This window comes from Nothobranchius furzeri, chromosome 2 (genome assembly GCF_043380555.1).
Source record: "Nothobranchius furzeri strain GRZ-AD chromosome 2, NfurGRZ-RIMD1, whole genome shotgun sequence".
NCBI classification, from domain to species: domain Eukaryota; kingdom Metazoa; phylum Chordata; class Actinopteri; order Cyprinodontiformes; family Nothobranchiidae; genus Nothobranchius; species Nothobranchius furzeri.
The window spans coordinates 65,960,410-65,984,830 of record NC_091742.1 but is presented as its reverse complement, the minus strand read 5'-3'; the positions used below and the strand labels follow the sequence as shown (position 1 = coordinate 65,984,830).

At 41.3% G+C, this 24,421-nt stretch overlaps 1 protein-coding gene across 4 annotated transcripts in view; it reads right to left on the bottom strand.

Moving 5' to 3' along the window:
* Positions 1-13,967: 13,967 nt before the first annotated feature.
* LOC129157530 (zinc finger protein 420) overlaps positions 13,968-24,421 on the bottom strand; it is a 281,855-nt gene continuing 271,401 nt past the window's right edge. For all 4 annotated transcript variants that reach the window (XM_070547484.1, XM_054736760.2, XM_070547486.1 and 1 more), the window contains one exon: positions 13,968-18,688. In XM_070547484.1, coding sequence (XP_070403585.1) covers positions 16,272-18,688 — 2,417 coding nt within the window. In that variant the 3' untranslated portion in view covers positions 13,968-16,271. The remainder of the gene's footprint in view (positions 18,689-24,421) is intronic.

The window sequence follows — 24,421 nt, the reverse complement described above, 5'->3', positions numbered from 1 at the left end:
AACAGTGGCTGAGACAGGCTGTCCATGGCCAGTGTGTATCACTAGTAAAACTGTGGATGAGGGTAACAGCTCCCTCTGGTGGACCAATGCCATTTGAAGTGGTTTATGGAAGAAGTTTTCCTTTTCCCCATATCATGAATCCTGTGGTCCACAGTGACAGAGAAAATACTTTGGAAGATTGGATGGTTAAATTATTTGTTGATAAAAAAGTCAAGATAAGCAGTGATCTCCCAGAACCCTCTCGTGCTTTTTCGCCCTCACAGGTCGTGAAACCAGGAAATTGGGTTCTGATCAAGGTGCTGAAACGAGACAACTGGTGCTGCCCGAGGTGGGAAGTTCTCCTTACCACCCCCACTGCTGTAAAGATTGCAGAGAGGCCATCTTGGATTCATCTATCCCACTGCAAGCTCATCAACATCGACTAACTGCTATTAGAGCATAACGAAGTCCGGCTTCAAAGGTAACAATAGGTACTCATGTCTCAACCCCGGTGAAGTTGAAGATCTGCTCCATGCTTGCTGTTTACAACACATTGTTGATGTTGGTACTCACGTTCATGGCCCTGCATTTGGACCGCCTCTCACCACCCGATAGAACGACTGGAACAGCAGCATCTGACGTGGGGGCTGGACCTGGAACTGGACCTGGAACTAAACCTGAAGTGGGATGGGGCTCCTCCCTGACCTCATACCTATAAACTGCAACTACAACTGCGCCCCCCTCACTGGACGACACGCCTGAACGCACCTCTGGCAAGATAAGGAAAAGAAGAGACGCTAGAACACTTCAATCAACTGCACCTAATCGCCGGAATAGTTTCACAATCGACGGAGCTGAAGGACTACACCTGTCAATACAGCCATTGGAAGGAAATTCCTGTTTTGCATCAGTTACTGCCATAGTAAGAGGAGCTCAAGTGAACACTTCATGCTATGTCTGCTCTCTACTCCTTCATTCCCTCCAACAATCGTTCCTGCTAAAACCTGCAGCTTTGGACTCATATGTTTTTTGTATCCTGTATGGACTCGCACACACATTTTACTCTGCTGATATAGGTCTCAAAGATGGTTGGTTACGCACTAACACCTCTGCACTGGCTAAATGCTCCACCTGGCATAACAACTTGATTAGAATCAATAGCACTGATGTCTACTCAGATGCCACTGGCACGTTAACCCAACCTGGGTCCACCATTGATGCAAACTTGCTGCCGAGAAAAAATCATATTTGTTTCAAAAGAACACCTAGAGCCAATATTCCTATTGTCTATGTAGGACATACAGTTAATTGTCACGTGATACTCAAATCTGCTTGTTCTTGGCGCCTCACAGGACAATCTAGGTGCCTACTTTGGGGCAGCAGTAGCTCAACAGGTTGAGTGGGTTGTCCAGTAATCGGAAGGTTGCAGGTTCGATCCCGGCTCCGGACAGAGAATTCTGCTGTTGTGTCCTTGGGCAAGACACTTAACCCACCTTACCTGCTGGTGGTGGTCAGATGGACCGGTGGCGCCTGTGCTCGGCAGCCTTGCCTATGTTGTTGCGAGCGTGTCCTATTTGTCGGTTCCTTTAAAACCCGGTTCCGTTAGAACCTAAGACTGCGCTGCGTTCTCAGGGTCCGTGGGGCGTCGGTGATTTTTATTGTATTAGACCCTGGTTTGGACCCCCTAATTAGAATCAGTTTCCTATTTTAAGGTGAGAATGATATGCCGTACTTTTTCTTTTGTGATAGCATACTTTCTTTTAGTTTCTCCCGTTATTTAGTGGTTCTAAATACTAGGACAAAGTTCAGAAGCAGGCCATTCTTCTGACAAATCTTTGGGTCATATTAGGATTAATTTGCGCCTCTGTCAGCTTTTGTGGGCGGTGATAACTAGAAAATGATTCTTGTTAGTTGATCGGGCTAACATAGATTTATCAATTAATCTAATCAATCCAACCTTCTCACGCTGGCAAAGACTTTTTCACACTTGCAAACAGAGCCTATTTTAACCTACTAATGTTTTGGCTTATCAATCCTTAAGATATCTCGTTACTCACGGGAGAGGAGAAGACTAGCTTCTTCACTTAAGGTTTCTTTTCTTAATCTGTCACAAACTGTAAAGCAAGTCCTGAAAATTCAGGAACCTGTAATTACAATATGCTTACCTCTCCTATAGTTTCGGGATCGGGGCTCCCACTCGAACCTTTAAAGAGGACCTTTAAGAATCAGGAATGTGAATTCTTTTTCAAAAAGTTTATCACAAGATTAAAAAAATACAAAAAATAGGTAGATATAAGACTGATCACTTCCCCCAAGGAGAAATGCTAATCCTAATAATTAACTAAGAATAATGAGTTGACTTACACCAACTCTTAAGTCTTCTTCAGCTTCAGGTTAACACCCTCTAACTCTGCGTCTCAAAAATTGCAAAATACGAAAAAATGAGTAAATATAAAACTAACCTATCCCCTGTGGAGGAAGCTAATGCTAAAATTTTCCTGAGAATAAATGGTTGACTTGCGTCAACACTAACCTGTCACTCTCTAACTTGAAGTACGACTCTCTTCTTCTCTCCCCAAAAACAGACCTGTCATAGGCCGACCTCTTCTATCCCAAATCTGCTCTGTCTCTCACTGTCGACTGCCCCAACTGTTGTGTCAGCTCTGCTTCTAGCTGCTCTTTTTATACTATTCTTGGGACAGCCCAGACAAAGTAAAAGTTTTCCAGTTATACATCCATCATTATCACCTGACAGCAAGGTCATGGGGTCATTCATCAGTTTCATACCTTTTAGCTCAACTAGTGTCCATTAGTGTCATTTTTTGCAACTGTTCTTCAGCTTCTCCCGAAGTCCAGGATTCTTCATGAAGGCTTTTTAGCTCAACACAAGACATTTGGTGTCATCTTTGCAACTGATCTTCAGCTTGTTCCGAAGTCCAGCATTCTTCATGAAGGCTTTTCGTCTCCTGATAAGCTCTTTTCAGTCTGCCTCCTTTGGTTCCACCTCTCCTGCTGATGGCTGGGTCAGACACTTCTTGACCTTTTGCCCAATTTTACTCCCAGAAGCAAGTTCTGATCCCTTGGATTCTTCATGAAGGGTTTGTCCACTTCTGAGATGCTTTATCTTCAGTTGATCTTCTTTTGTCCCAGCTTGGATGCTTGTTGTGCAGTTGGGCCCCTGTCTTCTGGCTGATTTTACTCGCATAAGCAAATTCAGTGTGTTGCAGTGTGGGTCCAATCTTATCTCTGTGGCCCACCCTTTGACTCCGTTTCTTGCCACTGTCTTTGGCATGTGGGAACTTGCAACACTGTCAGCGTGCCCCAGGGCAGCTGTGGCTACATTGTAGCTCATCTCCACCAGTGTGTGAATGGATGAATGATACACTGTAGTGTAAAGCGCTTTGGAGTCCTTACTCCCCACAAGCTGGGTTGGTACGTGTGCTTTAATACAACTTCATCCCACAGTGACCCTACGTTCCCATCTAGTGCACTCCACTCACCATTATGCTCATTATTGTGTAGCGGAATATAGCTTGTATATTCTTACACTTTTATTAAGGTCCAGAGATATCACTGATCCAACCTGAGCTGGATCATTAATCTTTGGACCGGGCCCTTAGAATCAAAAGAGGTTGTTTTTACCACAGGGAATTTTATTAAAACACCTTGTATTGAATTAGAGACAAGAAGAGAGAGAGAGATGGGAAGTTTAAGAATATTTATTTTATAATTATTTGAAACAATCACCAGGACTAACTCTCTAATGATGGGTGCAGATGAATGTAATGCTGAAGTGTTGGTGTGTGTGTGTCAGTTCAGAATCTCTTATCTGGTGGAGGCGAGTCTGAGTGCGAGATGTTGGTTTGCACTAACTGACCGACTGATGGACTTCAGGAGGAAGACATGAGACGCAATATATGCCGATCTACGTACCGTGCGGAGACCTCCGTGTTAGATCCGGATGCCAGGTCCTCGGACCCTCCTTGTGCTGGAACTGGTGAAACAGCGTCGGCAGCACGACAAACCAGTCTGAGGATCGTCTCCCAGTACGACGGCAGGTTTCAGCGTCACGTAGAGACAGTTCAGCTTTTATTCTGAAGGAACCGTCGTCTTGTTGATAAAACGACAGAATTTCCAGCTTGACAGTTCTCAGCTTAAAAGTAGAAAATACAGCTGGCCAGCCTGTATGTCACTTATCGATGGTGGACATCAGAGGGATTTGAGAGCTGGTTGAGTGCTTGGTTAGAACACCGTCTGAGCGTGCGTTGAACTTCGTTGGAACTAAATTAAAATGGCGTTGTTCTGTTTTATTAGGCTTAGTTGTTTTTGATTCTTAGCGAATCGGAGCGGCCAGATTAACTAAACACCACAGAACTCTGCCACGCATCAGAGAGGAAGTTCTGATTGGATGAGTGAACAATGTGTCATGTGTTTACCTTATGTGGATCAGAATGTCTAGCTCAGTTAGTCCAAAGTCCTGTTATTCATTAAACACATAAATCATAACATTGTGATTTCACAGATCAGTCACCTGATTATTATTGACCAACAGTTGTTTTGATTAGCTTATTAGAAATAAAGCTCATTCCGTGCTCGTTAACTGTCACCGATTTCTTTGGGGTTCCAGTGATCTTGTCTTCGAAGACTGTGCTCCAGGTCTCGATAGGGCCCATGAGCTTCAAACACCCCGTCTACATAGGTGAGACTATGACCATGCCCATGCTCATAGGTATGGACTGTCTCCAGCGCCTTGACTCTTTCATCGGCTACGAGTCCAGAGGACTGTTTGCATTTGTGAGAAGGCCTAAACCGTACAATCCGCCGCCTGACACTGACTCACACTGTCTAGTGGTAAGTGTTCGGGAAGGGGGCGAGACTGCGGGCTCACCGCCACGCTCAAAGCCACCGGAGAAGCCCCCTGAAGTTCTGTCCCAGATTGAAAGAGTCGTAGACCAAGCGGATGCTCTTACCAATGAGGTCGAGCGAGACAAACTACGACAACTTTTGCTAAAGTACAAAGATTTTCTTTCACTTGACTCCTTGGACTGTGGTCTAACCACTATCCATGAAGTCAGGATTCCTACACCGCCACATGCCCCGCCTACTTTTGTGCGGCAATACAAGATTCCCCTGGCATCCCAAGTACCAGTCCAGGAAATCATTGACAGCCTCATGGATAAAGGGATCATTTGACCCTGCAACAGCACCTACTCGGCTCCGTTGTGGCCGGTAAAGAAGCCTAATGGTAAGTGGCGACTAACCATTGACTACCGGCAACTCAACAAACAGGTTCCCTTGTCTAGGTGGCCAATGGCGCGCCTGGAGCAGGATCTTTCAAGGGTGAAAGATGCTAAGTACTTTTCCAAACTTGACATTGCGTCCGGATTTTGGACGATTCCCGTCCACGTATCGGACCAACACAAACTTGCCTTCTCCTTTGCCAACCGACAATACACCTTCACCCGGTGTCCTTTTGGTTATTCCAACTCGCCTGCTGAGTTCAACATCTTCTTGAACAAAGCCTGCCCCGATGCTCGAGAGCGGGGGACCCTCATCTATGTTGACGACATTCTTATTCGCAAGCGTACATTAGATGACCACCTGTCCGAGCTGGACCATGTCATGGGTCAGCTCGCGGCGGCAGGTGCAAAGATCTCTCTCGCCAAAAGACAGTGGTGCAGGTCGCAAATTCAGTACGTTGGCCTCCTGGTGGGACCACAGGGAGTGCAGCCTCAACTTGGCAGAAACGCAACACAGACAAGGTAGAAATCAGTGGTGGTGCAAAGTTCATGTCCGGTGTGTTCCCCTGGAGGGGTTCTGTAAATAATGCCCATCACAGAGATAATCTCCACATTCAGCTAGAGAATTTGACTACATTCACTTCACAAGGTTTTTCTGTTTTTCCTCCTTTCATGGTCGCAACTAGAAACTTTTTAATGGAATATCAACTGGCCCTTGAACTTCTGTTGGCATCTGAAGGTGGCCTTAATGTACATGAATGACCTCTTAAGCCAGATGAAGGCTGAAGATGTCAGTGCCCCAGCAGGCTTTGCCTTCTGGGATTTGGTTACTTCTGGATCTCGGTTTCACTTGATGTTTCAATATTTGATTCCTGTTGTGATCTTTCTCGTTATTTTTGCTGTATTTGCATGAAACATTATGCCATGTATCAAGATTTGTATTAGCAAAATGATAAATGTTTCACTTGTACAGTATACTGCTTTGTTGATTTCTGAACCTGAACCTGCCAGACCCAATGGTTTTGATGTACCTGTTTTGACTGATGTTCCCTTGTCCAGACTTTAAATAATGATTTTTGTATTACACTTTGTCTGGAATGATTCTTTAAACGAAGTTATCAGAACTGAGATTACGATCTGTAATAGACGTACGAATGCAGCACCTCATGCTGTATTCTCACTTCATCATGCTGATTCTGAACTTTTCATATCCGATCATAGTTTTTTATTATTTTTCTTGTTTTGATGCTTATCATCTTTGTCTTGATTTGCTTGATTTATACCCTATTGGTCTTTATGACTACTGAGATAATCACCTTTCCTGGTTTTACTCTTTCCCTATTCCTTAAATCTGGATTAATGAAGCTTTCATAGAAAATGGTGACAAGTTATGAAAGTGGATAAAATTTCATGCATGTTATGTACACTGCTCACAAAAATTAAAAGAACACTTTAAAGAAAAACATTAGATACATCAGTTCTCAATATGAACTTGGATATCTATACAAATAACGACAGGGCAATGTCTTAGGAACAAAAGGATGCCAAGTCTTTTAATGGAAATAAAAGTAATCAGCCTACAGAGGGCTCAATTGTGTAGAAACCCTAAAATCTGAGTGAAATGAAGATGTGGCAGGCTAGTCCATTGTTTCAAAAACTTAAATTCTGCAACTCAAATTGCTTTTCAGTATCTTGTGATGCCCCCACTAGCTTGTGTGCATGCTTGACAACGTTGGGGCATGCTCCTAATGAGACAACGGATCGTGTCTTGTGGCATTTCCTCCCAGATCTGTGTGAGGGCATCCCTGAGCTCTTGTACAGTCTGAGGAGCAACCTGGCACCGCCTAATGGATCGAAACATAATGTCCCACAGATGTTCTATTGGGTTTAAGTCAGGGGATCGTGAAGGCCATTCAATTGTTTCAATTCCTTCATCCTGCAGGTACTGCCTGCATACTCTTGCCACATGAGGCAGGGCATTGTCGTGCATTAGGAGAAAACCAGGACCTACTGCATTAGTGCAGGGTCTGACAAAGGGTTCAAGGATTTCATTTCGATACCTTATGGCAGTCAGAGCACCATTTCTTAGGCAGTAGAGGTCTGTGTGTCCCTCCATGGATATGCCTCTCCAGACAATCACTGACCCACCACCAAACCTGTCATGTTGAATGATGTTGCAGGCAGCATAGCGTTCTCCTTGTCTTCTCCAGACTCTTTCACGTCTATCACAGGTGCTCAGGGTGAACCTGCTCTCGTCTGTAAAAAGTACAGGGCACCAGTGGCGGACTTGCCAATTCTGGTGTTCTTGAGCAAATGCCAGTCGAGCTCTACGGTGTTACCTCTACATGTGAAACCAGTAGATTATGCCTCTGTGGTTTGGTCCAAAACCAAAGAAACTTGTCTAGACAAGTTATACATTGCACAAAACAAGGCAGCGTGCATGGTATTGGGGAGTCCGTACAGAACCAGTGTAAATCTGTTACACAATAAGTTGCCCTGGCTAAAAGTAAAAGAGAGAGTGGAGTTTTCATTAACGTTTAGTAGAAATGTCATTACGACAAAAACTCCAAATGTAATTTATTCCACCATGTCTTTTTTTCGCAGATAAACATGATAGTATGCATGGACGATGTGTTTTACCTATGTACAAAACAAATCAAATGCAGAAAACTGTGGTCTATCGTGCAATGGTGCTATGAAATGCACTACCAGGATTTCTGTTGAGGGAATTTGATAAAAAATGTTTTCAGAAAAAACTTCAAACATTTTTATTTTCCCAAAGATAATGTCAAGCTAAATGTAACCCGGTGTAAAACCCAGATTACAATAGTAACCTCATTACACAATTAGAATGAATACTGAAATAGAAATGGAAATTTACAAAACAGTTAAAACAGGATAAAAGACCAAATAAGATAAATAGAAATCTAAACATTCACACATAGTTAAAAAAAAGAAAGAAAAAAGAAACTTGTTGAAAATAGTCAAATAAGAAAAGCTAAAACTGAGTAAATAGAAAGTTCCAGTAAAATTCAGGTAGCAATTGACTAACCAGTCACGTGGCTAGCCAGCTATCGCATCAGCCAATAGAATTTAGCACTTTCTGCTGCTCACTGAGTAGCTTCCACAGACGCGCTGAGACGCTGACGAGGAAGCACTTTCCCGTGAAGAGTAAACTAGGATGCGCTAGCAGCCGTTACTTGAAAAAAAAATTTACTCCCAAGTTCGGTAAGCGGATATAATTTTCATGTTTAGGTGCTGTTGCTGTGTAATAGTGACAAGTTATTTGTTACGCTGTAGAGATACAGAGGTCCGAGGATCGTGATTTTGCCGTGAATTATCCTTGGGAAACCCCGTGTAACCCAAGCTGACTTTTCTTGGTGAGTCTATTAGTGTGTATGTGTGTTAATTCATGCTAAGATATATTAGCCCCGTAGCTAACCTTCGACAGCTGTTAGAATTAACTTGGCACTTAAAGAGCAAGTCACTTCAAATCAACTTTTTTTTTCCTGATAAACTATATAAATGAGTGTCCGATCATGCTGTAGACAAATGTAGTCAATAATTCGGCACTTTAGTGCATCTTCGTTAAAATTTTAATATTCTGCCTAAAACTGTCAGTGTTGCACTGTTGTCAGGTAAAAACTGCACTGCGTTTGACTTTAAATCTGCCATTGCTATTGGCTAAGAGGTACACTATGATGTTAGATGGTACATTATGATGTCACAATGTTGTGAGTGTGTGTATTTGTTAGAGGCTCCGCCCTCTCGGTCTGCTAGGCAACAGCATTTGCATTTTTCAAACAGGAAGTGGGAGTTGAGTACGAATCTGGTAGGGGGTGACTTGCTCTCCTGCAGTTTTACCTTAACTGGAAAGATTGTTATATATGTGGAGGTGACGAGTGTTTTAAATGACCAATTAAAACACTGTATTGCTCAGTTTATAAAAATGTGATGTGAAAAGAAGTTGAAGCTTATTACAGAATTTCTTGTTGGAAACTCATCTCAACTGATTTATTGATAATTTAGTGTGACTTCATTATTCTATGGTACCTACTTGAACTGAATTAATTGTTGTACAACGTGTGATTTAATTGTAAAGGATTTGATTTCATTGGACTAATGCAGTTTGTAAACCACCGTTCAGCGTTAAAATATTGTATTCTGACCTTCTCTTTAAGTCAGGTTTTTTTTTTTTGATTGATTCACCTCCTAAATTGAAGATTCTTGTTCCAGTTATGGATGGCGAGCCCCGGCCCATATGAACCATCAAGCCGGTGATTAACTGGTCTGTCACTCACTTGAACTCGACTTCAACCCAAGATCTGACTGACAAGGATTTCATGAATATTTATCAAGCTGACTGACTGAACAAACACAGACTGGTGACATTTTATTTTATTTCAAAAAGTGCTTTGTTATATCTTAAGTGGTTTAAAAATGCTGGTAATAAACCATTGTTATACTTACCTTGCTTGGTCCATGTTGTCACACCACCTTTTGCTCCTCAGAATCTAGAATCTTCTTATCTGGTCCACTCGGTGTTAAACCGCAAAGATTTTCATGTGAACCACCTCTAGTAAAATAACTGAGGTTATATAAACATGTTCTGAAGTGAGCTGTATTTCATATTTTAAGAATGTATCTTATGTTTGGGCTTTTGAGAATTATAATTGTGATTGTTCTACACTGCAATATTATGTTGAAATTAGTTGGGTGTGAGTGTGTGTGTATGTGTATGGTCATGTATGAATGATGTGCTCAATATGTGTATGTATATATATATATATATATATATATATATATATATATATATATATATGAAATGTAATGACTGTATGAGATGAGACCCCAGGAAGAATAGCGGCTGTATGTCAGCAGCTGATGGGGATCTTAATAAACAAACAAACAAACAAACAAGCAAACAAACAAACGGTGCTGGGCAGTGAGCACTGGGCTCACTACAGGACGTCGGGCCCTCAGGCCATCTTCATGAAGTCTGTTCCTGATTGTTTGGGTAGAGACATTCACACCAGTGGCCCTCTGGAGGTCATTCTGTAGGGCACGAGCAGTGCTCAGCCTGTTCCGCCTTGCACAAAGGAGCAGGTATCGGTCTTGCTGATGGGTTGTGGACCTTCAACGGCCCTGTCCAGCTCTCAGAGAATAACCGCCAGTCTCCTGAAATCTCCTCCATGTTCTGGAGATTGTGCTGGGAGACACATTAAACCTTCTTGCTGCAGCACGTGTGGATGGTCCACCCTGGAGAAGTTGGACAACCTGTGCAACTTCTGTAGGGTTAAGGAATCGCCTCATACTGCCAGTAGAGATAATTATTCAAGCCAAAACTAGCATGAGTGGAAAACCAGCCGAAAAAGTGAAACTTGAAATTACCTCTGTATGTTAAACCGGTCCTGTTTTGAGGGTTTTGTAATTGTTGCCACTTTAGTGCACCTGTCGTTAAGTCCATGAACACCAATACAGCTGAAAGTGATTAACAATGCCCTCAGCTGCTTAATCAACCAGGAAATTATCAGACAGGTTTAATTGATTTCATGCCAGGCCCAATAAAAAAGGTGTTCCTTTAATTCTTGTGAGCAGTGTATATACCCCATAAACAGGGGGAAGATGTTATGGAAATTTTATGTTTATTATTTTATGTTTATTATTTCTTGATCATTGATTCAAACAACTGAATGTATTATCATTTGTTTCAGACACACCCACAATATCCTGTGACCACACACACACACACACACACACACACACACACATACACACACACACACACACACACACACACACACACACACACACACACACACACACACACACACACACACACACACACACACACATTTTCACACAGACACATTCTTTTCTTTTTTTATCTCATGTTATAGGGCAGTTGCCTCGTGGGCGCTGCCCACTCATTGCAATTTGGAGACTTGTCTGGTTATTTGTCTATCTTTCTCTTGGCTGCAGGTTCTGGGTTATTGATAAAATCTATAACAAACGCATAGAATAAAACCAAGAAGCTTTTCCATCACATATTCTCAACATATTTCTCAATAACAGTCATCTTATATTGCCTTTTAAATAGTAGTAAACTAGCAGCACTCTTTAAGTTGTCATCAAAACCATTCCAAAGCTTAACACCACTTCTGGATATGCAGTGAGTTTTGACTGAGTTGTGCGGGCACATACCACCTTGAAATTATGTGATCCCCGCAAATCGTATCCACCCTCTCCATCGAAAAACAGCTGTTGAATATCGATTGGTAATTGATTCTGTCTTGCTTTGTACAAAATTAGCACTGATTTTAGGTTAACTAGATCATCAAGTTTTAAAATTTTAGACTTTATGAAATGTGCATTAATATGGTCTGTGAAACTAACATGATTATGTACAATCCTATTAGCTTTTTTGGAAGTCTAAATACTGCATCCAAATGGCTACTTTAGGTATTACCCAAGCCCTCATAATTCGGGTATGAAAATGAAGCCAACACGGATGTGACAAAAATTGCTGTTACACCCTCATCCACTGGGGGCTGGTGTCAGAAGCGAGCAAATGACTCCCATGTTAAAAATACCAATTTCACAGCAGAAATAAACATGATTACAGCCTGGTTCCAAAACATGTTTTAGGTTTAATAGATCTAGTTTACACTCATGACAACTCTGAGCGAGGTGAATTTTTTTTGTCACTCTTCTGTTTAAGTGTATTAAATGCCTAAAATTCTGAATAATTAATGAGCATCAGACCCACGTGACCGCAGACTAGCTCCGGCGAATGGCCTCAGTCTGAGCCTCGGCCTCGCCTTAAAACTGTTCCGCGACTTTCAGTCTCTCAACTTAGACCATTAGTTGTAGCATTTATGTATTCTTTTTGGATATTATTTGTGCAATTGTTGGACAAAATGACTTGCTGTGGTATTAATTGCACTAATCGAGCATCCAAGGAGTCTCCACTTCATTTTTTTCTGTAAGTAAAATTATATTTATGTATTTATGTCGATGATTTTAGGTCATTGCCGCTCTTGCACTAGCTGTGCTTAGATTTTAACATGTACTGTTTAACCATGAGATTTAAATTTAATAGGGTAAATCCCAGTGCATTTAACATCACGCTGCATTTTGGAAAAGGGGTTGAAATATGACATGTTGGTGGAACTGGGTTCCGACTATCTGTATCAGAATCAGAAGTTTTTATTGCCATATGTGTGCCAGGTCACAACATTAGGAAATTGCTGCTGTATTTTGGTGCAGAAGGTAAGAAAGAAAAAAAGTTAATTAAGAGATAAGCAATATAAGAACTAATAAAACACTCATGATAAAATTATTAATGTAAAAAGTGTGGTCCCCTCCCCGCAGCTCGGCGTATCTGATCGCCGCGGCACCTGTCTGCTGCACCGGCTGCCGGCTTGTGGAGCTCTTGGATGGAAACCAAGGCTTTCCACCCGGTCCTCCCCAGCGGCAGCTTGGCACATCTCTGATCGCAGCGGTGCCTGTCTGCTATGCGGCTGCCAGCTTGTGGAGCTCTCGGGAGACCTCTGTGTTCCACCCAGTTTTTCCCAGCGGTCAGCCCGGCGTATCTGACTCAGAAGCTCTGGTGTTGTGCACAGTTAAGTCCAGTTGTAGCAAGGTTGCTACCTCCGTTAGCTTAGCTCCCATCTCCGTGTTAGCTTGTAGCTACATCGCTTCAGTTCGACGGGTGTCGTCATTTGATCCCAGCCTTACAGCCCCACCCTCAGCTCCACCTCTTTTCCCTTTTTTGGAATTGTCAAGGTTTGACGGAACATGTGACACGGTCAAAATGGCGGTGGTGGCCACCTCCCCTTTTAGCTCAAAAACTTATAATTGGAGTCTATGGACACGAATTGTCCAGTATATATGGTATTTCCCCAGACCTCTGCGCAGTAACTAAGATAGGGGGGAATAAATGTGTAGTACAAGATTAATAGTGCTGTAGTGTAATGGTTTATGGCTCTTTTATGAAAGAGGAACCATCCTACATATTAATTTGAGATATTAATTTTTAATAAATTAATAACCAAATTTTATAGAAATACGAAGACTCAAAGGTAGTTTTCATTGATAAACTGATGATCATATCCGTTTGTCTGTGTTTCAGTTCAATGAAGAGACAAGTTTGAAAGTTAAGAGTTTTCATTCCTCAATTTAAACTAATGATTTGAAATGACAATCATAGGAAAAATAATCAACATTGGCAACCTTGTTGGACAATCTTTAACAGTTGATATTTTAAGCTTGCACAATTAGACCTTGTGTTGGATGTGCTAAGATTTGAGAATGATGGAATTATGACTGCGTGCATATATGTGTGAGATTGCTTCAGGGAGAGAAAAGGCGAATCTGAGTGAAAATGATGGTTTGAAATAAACTTAGGTCTTATTAGAAAAAATGCATCAGAACGCTATCTATTGTGTTCTGCCTCACCGCTTAGGACCCTCTTTAGATCCGGACATCACAGGAGGATGTTCATCCAGGTGCCACCTTGGCTGGCAGAGAAGACGAAGGTGCGCTGACGATCCGGTCCAGAGTTGACCTCGGTAGACGTTGATGACGCGTTTGGCAGATGCGCTTTCCCAAGTTTAAATTAACTCAGAAATCAAAGACTCTGGACGAGTCTGCGATAGCAGTTGCATTTCAGCTATTCTGTCTGGCTTGACAGGAATAACGTGGGGGGGGGGGGGGGGGGGGGGCAAGAGCCTGCAGGCTCCCTTCCCCGTGGTGTTCGTTCAGCACGTCCGCTCTCTCTCTCGTTGTCAATTTCGAACTGAATAACTTACCAAAAACCCACTTCTCTTCCCAAAGCAAACGTGTGCGTCAGCAAATGTGTTTTGAGTTTACTGAGAGTGTGTGTGTGTGTGTGAAGGTCATTATAACATCTTCAAACATTATTTAATTAAGTGTTGATTCATTATAGTTCATTATGATTACCCAAAGCATACTAATCATTCATTTGATTAAAACACATTTATAATGAGTAAAATGGTAAAATGATTATTTAGCATTAATAAACAAAGGAAGCGTAAGGCTTTTATTATGACTAGCTTTCATGAGAACTCCTTCTTCTAGAAGCTGCAGGTGTTGGATGTTGTGGTTTGCTGCAGACTTGCTGGCGGCTGAGGTCTTTATCTGTGGGTGAAAGTTGCTGGCGACCCAGCTTCGACCCAGCCGGGCAAATACCACCTTTGGCACAGAAAAACCCATACTTCCTCACGTTACAGAGCTTTGTGGTCCAGAAGCAATTTACATTTTCTCATAATTGCAATGTTCTTTGCCAATTTCTTTTGTATACTATGTATATGAGCTCTCCAGCTGATATTGTGACTATCACCCCCAGGAATCGATATTCATTTGCCTTTTCTATTTCATTGTTGTCCATTTTGATTCTGATTCCGATGTCTTTAGTTTGCTTACCCAAACAGCATCATTTTTGTTTTTGATATATTTAGAGATAATTTGCTTTTGCTAAACCAGTCTTTAAGTTTTTCTAATTCTTCTGTCATCTCTGTTACAAGTAACTGTAGATATTTACCTGAACTTAATACTGTAGTGTCATCAGCAAATAAGATGATTAAGAGTTTTGATGATACCCTGCATATATCGATGATTAAGAGTTTTGATGATACCCTGCATATATCATTTATATATAGAAGAAACAGTATTGATCCTAAGACTGAACCTCGAGGGACACCACAATTTATATTTCTGAGTCTTGACCTGTGATCATTTATCTGTACGCATTGCTGTCTGTCGGTTAAGTAAGATTTCACCCAGGTATATGCAAACCCCCAATCCCATTTTGTTGTAATTTCTTTAAAGGTATTTCATGGTCTACCGTATCAAAGGCCTTTTAGAGGTCTATGAATATGCCAACAGAATGCATTTTACAATATATTTTTTCAGTTACCTCTTCTATGACATCTATCAATGCAAGAGCAGTCGATCGATTTTGTCTAAATCCATACTGACTATTATTGAGTAAGTTGTATTTTTCAATGAAACCGTTCATGCGTTCCACATAGTTTTTCCAATACCTTTGATAACTGAGGAAGTTTAGAAATCGGCCGATAGTTTGTGATTTGATGTTTTTCTCCACTTTTATAGATTGGTGGGACTTTTGCTGTTTTCATCAGTTTGGGAAACTCTCCGCTTATAAAAGCTAAATTGCAGATATGGGTTAAAGGTGTTGCCATAAAAGTATTACCTGTTTAATTATAGTCATGTCAAGATCATCGCACTCAGTAGACTTTTACAAAAATTAACTATTTTGATGATTCAATTTTCATTTGTTGGTGTTAGAAATAAAGAGTGTGCATTATTATATGTATTTGTACTGTCAGCGTCACTATTTGATTTGGATATTTTAGTGGCAAGTTGCGGTATGATGTTGACAAAGTAGTCATTAAGTGCATTAACAATAGTGTTCATGTTTGCTTTTTTCACTGTCAAAAACAGCATTGTTAAAATCCAGATTAATTACTTGATTTAACACTGTCCATAGTCCATTCATATTATTATCAGTGATAATGGCAAAAAAATGCCTAAACCACAACTACATGAAAAAAATCAGAACAGGTCAACCGCACAATGCTGCGCTACTGAGAGAGGGCGTGAAGCCTTGATCACACTGAATACAGAACGCATGCAGAAGTGCTAAGTGTCTGTGTTTAATTGTCCACCAGCTGTGGTTAGTTGTGTCATCAGAAATAAAGGGAATGTGATTCATTTTCATGCTGAGCGGTCCCGTTTCTTGGAGTGCTGTGACTCAATCATGGCAAAGTTTAAGTTAAAAAAGATAACCGGTTTATTACAATCTAGTACATGTTAATACAAGCATCGGTACACTGGTGGAGAACCATGCAGCCCAAAAGTGCTGTCTTTACGGCATCTGTCCAATGCTTATAACTCTACAACAGCATCCCTAAAAACTCTGGTATTGGCACATTCCTAAGCCTGCTTAGAATGGCAAAATGCTATTGTAGGAGAAAAAACTAAATAGTACTTTTGGAAGTACTGAAGTTAATTAAATCCCTCGAGTCTTGTGTGGATGCTCGTATGTCTCTTTAAATTTGGCTTTAGGCTAAATTTTTGTCCACAGAGCTCACAGGCAAAAGGCTTCTCTCCTGTGTGGACTCTCATGTGTGTGTTTAAACTTGTCTTTTGGGTACATCTGTATTCACAGAGGTCACAGGCAAAAGGCTTCTCTCCTGTGTGGACTCTCATGTGATTGTTTAAACTTGCCTTTTGGGTACATCTGTATTCACAGAGCTCACAGGCAAAAGGCTTCTCTCCTGTGTGGACACTCATGTGACAGTTTAAACTATTTTTATGGTTAAATCTTTGCCCACAGAGCTCACAGGCAAAGGACTTCTCTCCTGTGTGGACTCTCATGTGTCTGTTTAAACTATTTTTATGGCTAAATCTTTGACCACAGAGCTCACAGGCAAAAGGCTTCTCTCCTGTGTGGACTTTGATGTGTGTGTTTAAACTATGTTTACGGCTAAATGTTTGTCCACAGAGCTCACAGGCAAAAGGCTTCTCTCCTGTGTGGACTTTCATGTGTATAGTTAAATGTGCCTTGTGGGTACATCTGTATTCACAGAGCTCACAGGCAAAAGGCTTCTCTCCTGTGTGGACACTCATGTGACAGTTTAAACTACTTTTATGGTTAAATCTTTGTCCACAGAGCTCACAGGCAAAAGGCTTATCACCTCTGTGGACTTTCATGTGTGTGGTTAAATTATGTTTATGGCTAAATCTTTGTCCACATAGCTCACAGGCAAAAGGCTTATCACCTGTGTGGACTTTCATGTGTGTGTTTAAATTGTGTTTATGGCTAAATCTTTGTCCACAGAGCTCACAGGCAAAAGGCTTATCACCTGTGTGAACTCTCATGTGGTCGTTTAAATGATCTTTACGGCTAAATCTTTGTCCACAGAGCTCACAGGCAAAAGGCTTATCACCCGTGTGGACTTTCATGTGTGTGTTTAAATTGTTTTTATGGCTAAATCTTTGTCCACAGAGCTGACAGGCAAAAGGCTTACCACCTGTGTGAACTCTCATATGGTCATTTAAATTATCTTTACGGCTAAATCTTTGTCCACAGAGCTCACAGGCAAAAGGCTTATCACCTGTGTGGACTCTCATGTGGTCATTTAAATGATCTTTACGGCTAAATCTTTGTCCACAGAGCTCACAGGCAAAAGGCTTATCACCTGTGTGAACTCTCATGTGGTAGTTTAAATGATCTTTACGGCTAAATCTTTGTCCACAGAGCTCACAGGCAAAAGGCTTATCACCCGTGTGGACTTTCATGTGTGTGTTTAAACTGTTTTTATGGCTAAATCTTTGTCCACAGAGCTGACAGGAAAAAGGCTTATCACCTGTGTGAACTCTCATGTGGTCATTTAAATTATCTTTACGGCTAAATCTTTGTCCACAGAGCTCACAGGCAAAAGGCTTATCACCTGTGTGGACTCTCATGTGGTCGTTTAAATTATCTTTACGGCTAAATCTTTGTCCACAGAGCTCACAGGCAAAAGGCTTATCACCTGTGTGAACTCTCATGTGGTAGTTTAAATGATCTTTACGGCTAAATCTTTGTCCACAGAGCTCACAGGCAAAAGGCTTATCACCCGTGTGGACTTTCATGTGTGTGTTTAAATTGTTTTTATGGCTAAATCTTTGTCCACAGAGCTGACAGGCAAAAGGCTTATCACCTGTGTGAACTCTCATGTGGTCATTTAAATTATCTTTATGGCTAAATCTTTGTCCACAGAGCTCACATGCAAAAGGCTTATCACCTGTGTGGACTTTCATGTGTAAGTTAAAATTATTTTTATGGCTAAATCTTTGATGCCTGGTGTGGCCTTTCATATGACGGGTTAAACTGGACTTTTGGCTAAATCTTTCCCCACAGTCATCACAACTAAATGATTTTGGTTGTTTCTGGTCTTTTTTGCATGAGTCTCCTTGTTGCTTCTCTTTCATACATTTTGTATTAACCGAACACTCTGAAGACTTTACTGATGAATGACTTGTCACTCTCACATGTTTCTGAAGAGACCACTTGTGGAGGAACCGTATACCACACACAGGGCAGCTAAATGGTTTGTTGACTGTCTTAATATCTGACTCTGAAGATTTGTTCTCATTACAGCCATGGTCTCCGTTTCCAGTTTCAGGCCCAAAATCTGAACGCTCAGAGTCTTGATTCAAATCATCTTCATCTTCTCCACCAACTTCAATCTCTGAAGAATCGGATGTCTTTCCATTAGGGTCCATATATAGGTTCTTGCTAGTTTCTTCTCCTCCACCGACTTTTGCTAACATCTGCCCAGCCAAGATGCTGGTTGGGACACCTCCGTCTTTCATTGGATGGTTGTGGAAATGTAAGAGCAGAGGTTTCTCATCCATCTCCTCTCTCTTCCTTGAATCTGCAGTGAACCAAGCAGAAATATATAAAATAAAAATATTTAGTAAAAAAAGACAAAACACCTAGGGGTGTTTTTGCAATCAGTAATATACATAACCAATGTTGGTAAACACATTACTATTTATGGTAATGCATTACTTTTATAAATAACTATGAATCTAATGAGTTGCTTTTAAGCCCAGACATCACTATGTGATTGGTAGAAGGAAAAAAAAACGCTATCTGAAAATTCTGATTAACGCCTCAGAGCAGGTCAAATCCGCCAACCGTTGCTGCTACTGTGGAGCCTAGAGATACCCTGACAGCAGAATCGCGTCGACCCCTCCCTTTCTTTCCCTAACACTGAAGGCGTGCAGCGGTAAAAATGTAAACAAATATATCTGCTGAACCTTTACTCGGTGAGAGTGCTGTAAAGTTTGTATCCTACAACGAAATCACGGCGCGGAGGGAGCTCATTAAAATGCGTCAAAACAGTAAATGTTAGGGATGTACCCGATCAGGTTTTTTGCCCTCGAGTCTGAGTCCGAGTCATTTGATTTTGAGAATCTGCCAATATAGAGTCCCGATCCGATACTTTCGATACATAAAAAAAAGAAAAGGAAGAAACAGTTCTCGAACGTTCCTTTTTTTTTAATCTAATTACCTTTTTATTTTAATTTTTAACAACAGATCACTTCTGTGAGGTAGCTTAAACAATCAAGTAATAAATAAAAAATTCCTCACTTTTGGACTTTATTGCAAATTTAAAAAGTCTAATATAAAAACAGATAGCACTTCAACTTAAAATACCTGGCAGGGGTCTATTTTGACTCGGCCCTCAAAATGCTTAAATACGTCCCTGAGCACTGGACGAAGTTTTGAAGATGATCTGAATTATATCAACTGTATAAATACTACATGCTGATAAATTACTGCTCTATACAGGTACAAACGTGTAGTGGGATAAATCTACCTACATTTTATTTTTTTAAGAACTTTGTTTTGTTTTCTTGGTTTTTATTTTCCTATCTTCCTGTCCTGTTTGTCTCTGAGCTTCCTGCATCTCCCAGTCCTCCAGAAAAACTCCTGCCTGCTTCCTTCTTTTTCACCTCACAGGTAACTTTTTAACTAGCAGATCAAATTGATCTATTGACCGCAAAAAAAGCGGAGTGTGCACTGCGCTGCCCGGCTGCGCCAGTGACAAGCGCTACAGCGGGGGCACCGCGAGCGTGTCCACACGTAACGCTCAAATACAGACAGAACTTACCAGAGAGAAAATTAATGGACATGAACGACAGTGTGTCAATTATATATTTTTTGGTGAGGCCACTTAGAAACTTAGAAAATGTTACTGTGGCCATGTGCAGAACGCAGCTGGAGTTCATGAATAATCAGCGGTCTGCCTGCCGCTCTCTGCATCTCTGCTCAAAAGAATCCCTGCTACGCTGAGTCCATAAAAACAATATAATATAGGTGGAAACTGGATAGGGCTACAACAACGAATCGATGAATTCGATGAAAATCGATTACTAAAAGCGTTGGCAACGAATTGCGTCATCGATTCGTTGTGTCGCACAACTCTTCCAAAAGCGCCCCCCCCCCTTCCCGCCCACCGTTGCGCGCAGACCAGAGCAAGTCAGATCAGCGCGAGGGAGAGCCGCAGATCAGCGCGAGGGAGAGCCGCAGATCAGCGCGAGGGAGAGCCGGTACAGGCAGATCAGCGCGAGGGAGAGCCTGCAGACTTGCGCTGCTGCGAACCGGTTCCGCATTGTTGCACAGCGATCCAGGCAGCTGCTTCCAGCGCACGGTCCATTCTCAAAGTGGCGCAACCAAAAAACTATAATTAGCACACGATCGTTCTTGTCTGCACATGTTCTCTATTTTCTGTCTTATTTGTGCCTGAAGCGCTCTGCTGCGGAGCTCATCACCTGTGCTGTGGTGATTTCACCTCACGCAGCATCGAAAACGCGCTCTCCGCTTTGCGGTCAGGAGATCTCTTTGATCTGCTCAAAAGTAACTGATGAGGTGAAAAAGTAAGAATCCAGGCAACAGATTTTCTGGAGAATTATGAGGAGATGCAGGAAGATGAGAGACGGACAGGATAGGAAAATAGTTAAATAAAAACAAGAAAACAAAGTAAAATGTAGGTAGATTTATCTCCACTACACGTTTTTACCAGTAAAAAACAATAAGTTATACACATGTCATAGTTATACATCTGATACAATTCAGATCACCTTCAAAACTCAGTCACACACCCAGGGCCGTTTCAAGACATTTTGGGGGCCAAGGCAAAATGTCTCCCCCCCCCCATAACTGGGCTCCCCAGAAGCCTCTGTGTAATTCATGCCCTCTCCAGGAGTATTAGTTATACAGTGTTTGTAAAAGCCCCTCAGACATTACTGACATGTTCTAATATATCAGATGAAAAACTAAATTATCAGACATGCTGTCTCATCAGCTTCTTTTCTAAACTTGCAAAAAAGTAACAAAACCATTTGAAAGCCACTATTTGTGGATTATCTGAAAGTTTCCATGGAGTGTGTGACAACTTATTTTTTCATTGATCCTATCGTCTAATCTCACAGCTGAAACAAGCATCCTTAATAATCTGTGCACAGGAAGCTTACCGATGCTGTAGTAAAACAAAAGGTATAATAATTTATTATTAATAAAACCTTGTTGCAGCACTAAAGCATAAAAATGAGATTTTGCATTAAATATGCAAAATATTTACATATGAATTGTTTTAGAGCCCTTTTATTGGCAGAATCTGATATTAATTTAGTTCTTACAAAAAATGGGTCCCAACATGGTTTGTGTGGTGTTGCCATAGTGTGACATCATAGGCACAGATCCCCTGTCCTCTTGTTTGGAAATGGAAATATGATCACCCTACATTAAACAAACTGTCCACCCGGGCTTTTGCGCTGCACAGAGACGCTTTGCTGCCTATGACTTCGAATGTCAGTTGAGAGTCAGTCTCATGCAGACTGACCAATGAAGAGAGGGCCTCAAGTTAAGACCCTCTCCTCATTGGTCAGTCCACACGAGGTGGGTCAAAGGTTACTCTGGGCGGGTTACGTGTTGTCAGGCATTCAAGTATTGAGTATATTTACTGCATATTACAGTAAAATATTCTGTATGTGACCACATTATGGTGATCCTCGGGTCGTGATGATGGAGCCCTTGAATATTGTTGCCCAGGGTACAACAAAGTGTTAATCTGGCCCTGGTTCCGCCGTCACATTCCCGCAGAAACTGGTTGATCACACCGGGGCCAGACTACTAGCATGTGGTTTTACAACCACAATGTCCTCGGAAGCAAAAACGCTTTTAAAAGGGAGGGAGGAGTCCTAACTGTTGCTGCAGGCGTGTTGTGTGAGAGTGCAGTTATATACTGGTTAATATATTTTTGGGTTCAGTTGCTTTCATGTGGCCTAATGTGAGTCTATTTGGGATCATTGGAATGATCAGCAGCATTTCTTGATGTGACTTTATGGCAGTTGCCCAGGGCATCATCGCAAGGAGAATGGCATTCATTTACTTTTGTTTTATTTGGTATTTTTTCAGTCATTTTTGGAAATAGTGATCAATTTTGATTAATTCACAGCCTATGTTTAATTACATTTAAAATAAATGTCAACAGATGAGATCAAACAAAACAGATGAGAATTGCCCTTAAGCTGTTTAACTTGGACCAAGCATTTTAGGTCACAGATAGATGTAGCTTAGGGTCTCTGTCTATACACCTTATAAGACAATTTAGGTGATGGCATGTTGTTTTTCTGCTATTGAACTGTCTTCTAATAATGTTGTGTTAAATAAAGTGAAGGAAGGAGAGAAATAACGTTTCCCTAGCAGTTTTTAAAAATTTCCCCATGTAATCCGATTAATCGATTAATCGTGTCGAGACCCCATCCGATTAATCGATTATCCAAATAATCGTTTGTTGCAGCCCTAAAACTGGATCTTTTTTAGCTCCTTCTGGGTGTGTAAGTTAAGGGCATCAGGGGAGCCTGACAACCTTTAAGGAGAACCAAGTTGCTCTCCTGTAATTTGAACCCAGAACCCGAGTCTGGATCGGGAAGTAAAGCCCGAGTCCCGATCGAGTCTGAAAACACGTGATTGGGGCCGATTTCCGACCATGTGATCAGATCGGGACATCCCTAGTAAATGTAATACGTGTTATAAGAAGAAACTGTGGGTGGAGTGAGGTGAGATTGTAAGGCTTGCTGCAGAAATAAAAACACAGAGCATCAACACTCGTCTGTAACCCATAAAATAATGAGCATCATGCTGCTAGATCAGCAGATTGTGATGACAGTTAGTTCTGCTCACTAGGTCAGCTGACCTTAATCCACAAGACGGGCACTAGAATTCGAGAGAAAGAGCTAGGAGCAAGGTCATTTAAACATTTGTAGGCCAGAACCAAAATCTTAAATTGAACACAGAAATGAACTGCGATCCAATGCAGCGAGGCAACAACTGGAGTGATATGATACAATCAAAAAGTGCCAGTCTAAAGACGGGCTGCAGCATTTTGAACTAGCTTGCCATGATCAACACCCAAGTAAAGACTATTGCAGTAGTCTAAACAAAATGCATCAAATACATGAATAAGCTTCTCAAAACGATCCCTTAGCTTTAACAGGAGCATAGACCTGACAGTCATCAGCATAAAGATGAAAGTCAAGCTCATATTTCCTAACGATGGCCCCAAGAGGGAGCAAATATAAATTGAAAAGCAGAGGACCAAGTACAGAGCCCTGTGGGACCCTACATTTCAGGGGAACATCACTTGAGCAGAAGCTACCAATCTTAACAGTAACATACCTGTCAGACAGGTAGGAACTCATCCAGAAGAGCGCTGAACCAGAGAGACCAACGAATTTCTCCAGTCGATTGAGAAGTACAACATGATCAAGAGCATCAAAAGCAGCAGTCAGATCAAAGAGTAATAAAAAGAGTAATAAAAAGACTGTCACCCACAATATATTTGTAAACATCATTGAAGACTCTCACAAGAACAGTTTCAGTACTATGCTTTGTTCTAAAAGCTGATAGAAAAACTTCTAAAATTTGTTATTATCGAAATGGTCTCACAAAAGCTTATAAGAACCTTATAAAGAAATAGCAGCGTAGAAATAGGTAGATGATTGGATAATACCGAGACATCAATACCAGGTTTCTTAAGAAGGGGTTTGCTTACAGCTCTTTTCAGACTCTTTGGAACTTCCCCACACTGCAGACTAGAGTTGATTACATTATGAACCATATTTGAAATATCTGGCCTAACATTTTTAACAATAGAGGATGGAATGATGTCGAGTGCAGAGCTGGATGGTTTCATCCTTCTAACAATTTCATCCAACATATCTGGGGATACAGAGTCAAAAGAATTCAAAGTAGTTGAATCAAAACAGATATCTTCATCAATAAAACTAAATTGCTGGGGAATTTGAGATTGAATAGTTTCAGTTTTGCCTATAAATTATGTCAGAAACCTCTCAGCAGTAGTCGAAGAGGCTTTAAGTCCACTTGCACACAAAGGATTTAAAATCTCATCCACGGAAGAAAATAGTACTCTTAGGTTACACTCATTAGAGCTAATAATATCAGATAAAAACGTGGATTTTGCCTTTTATACAGCCATTTGATAGGAACACCATGCAGACCTCATGTCTTCAAATGAGGGCTGTGACCTAGATTTCTTCCAGTTCTGCTCACATTTCCTGCATTAGGTGAAGATTCT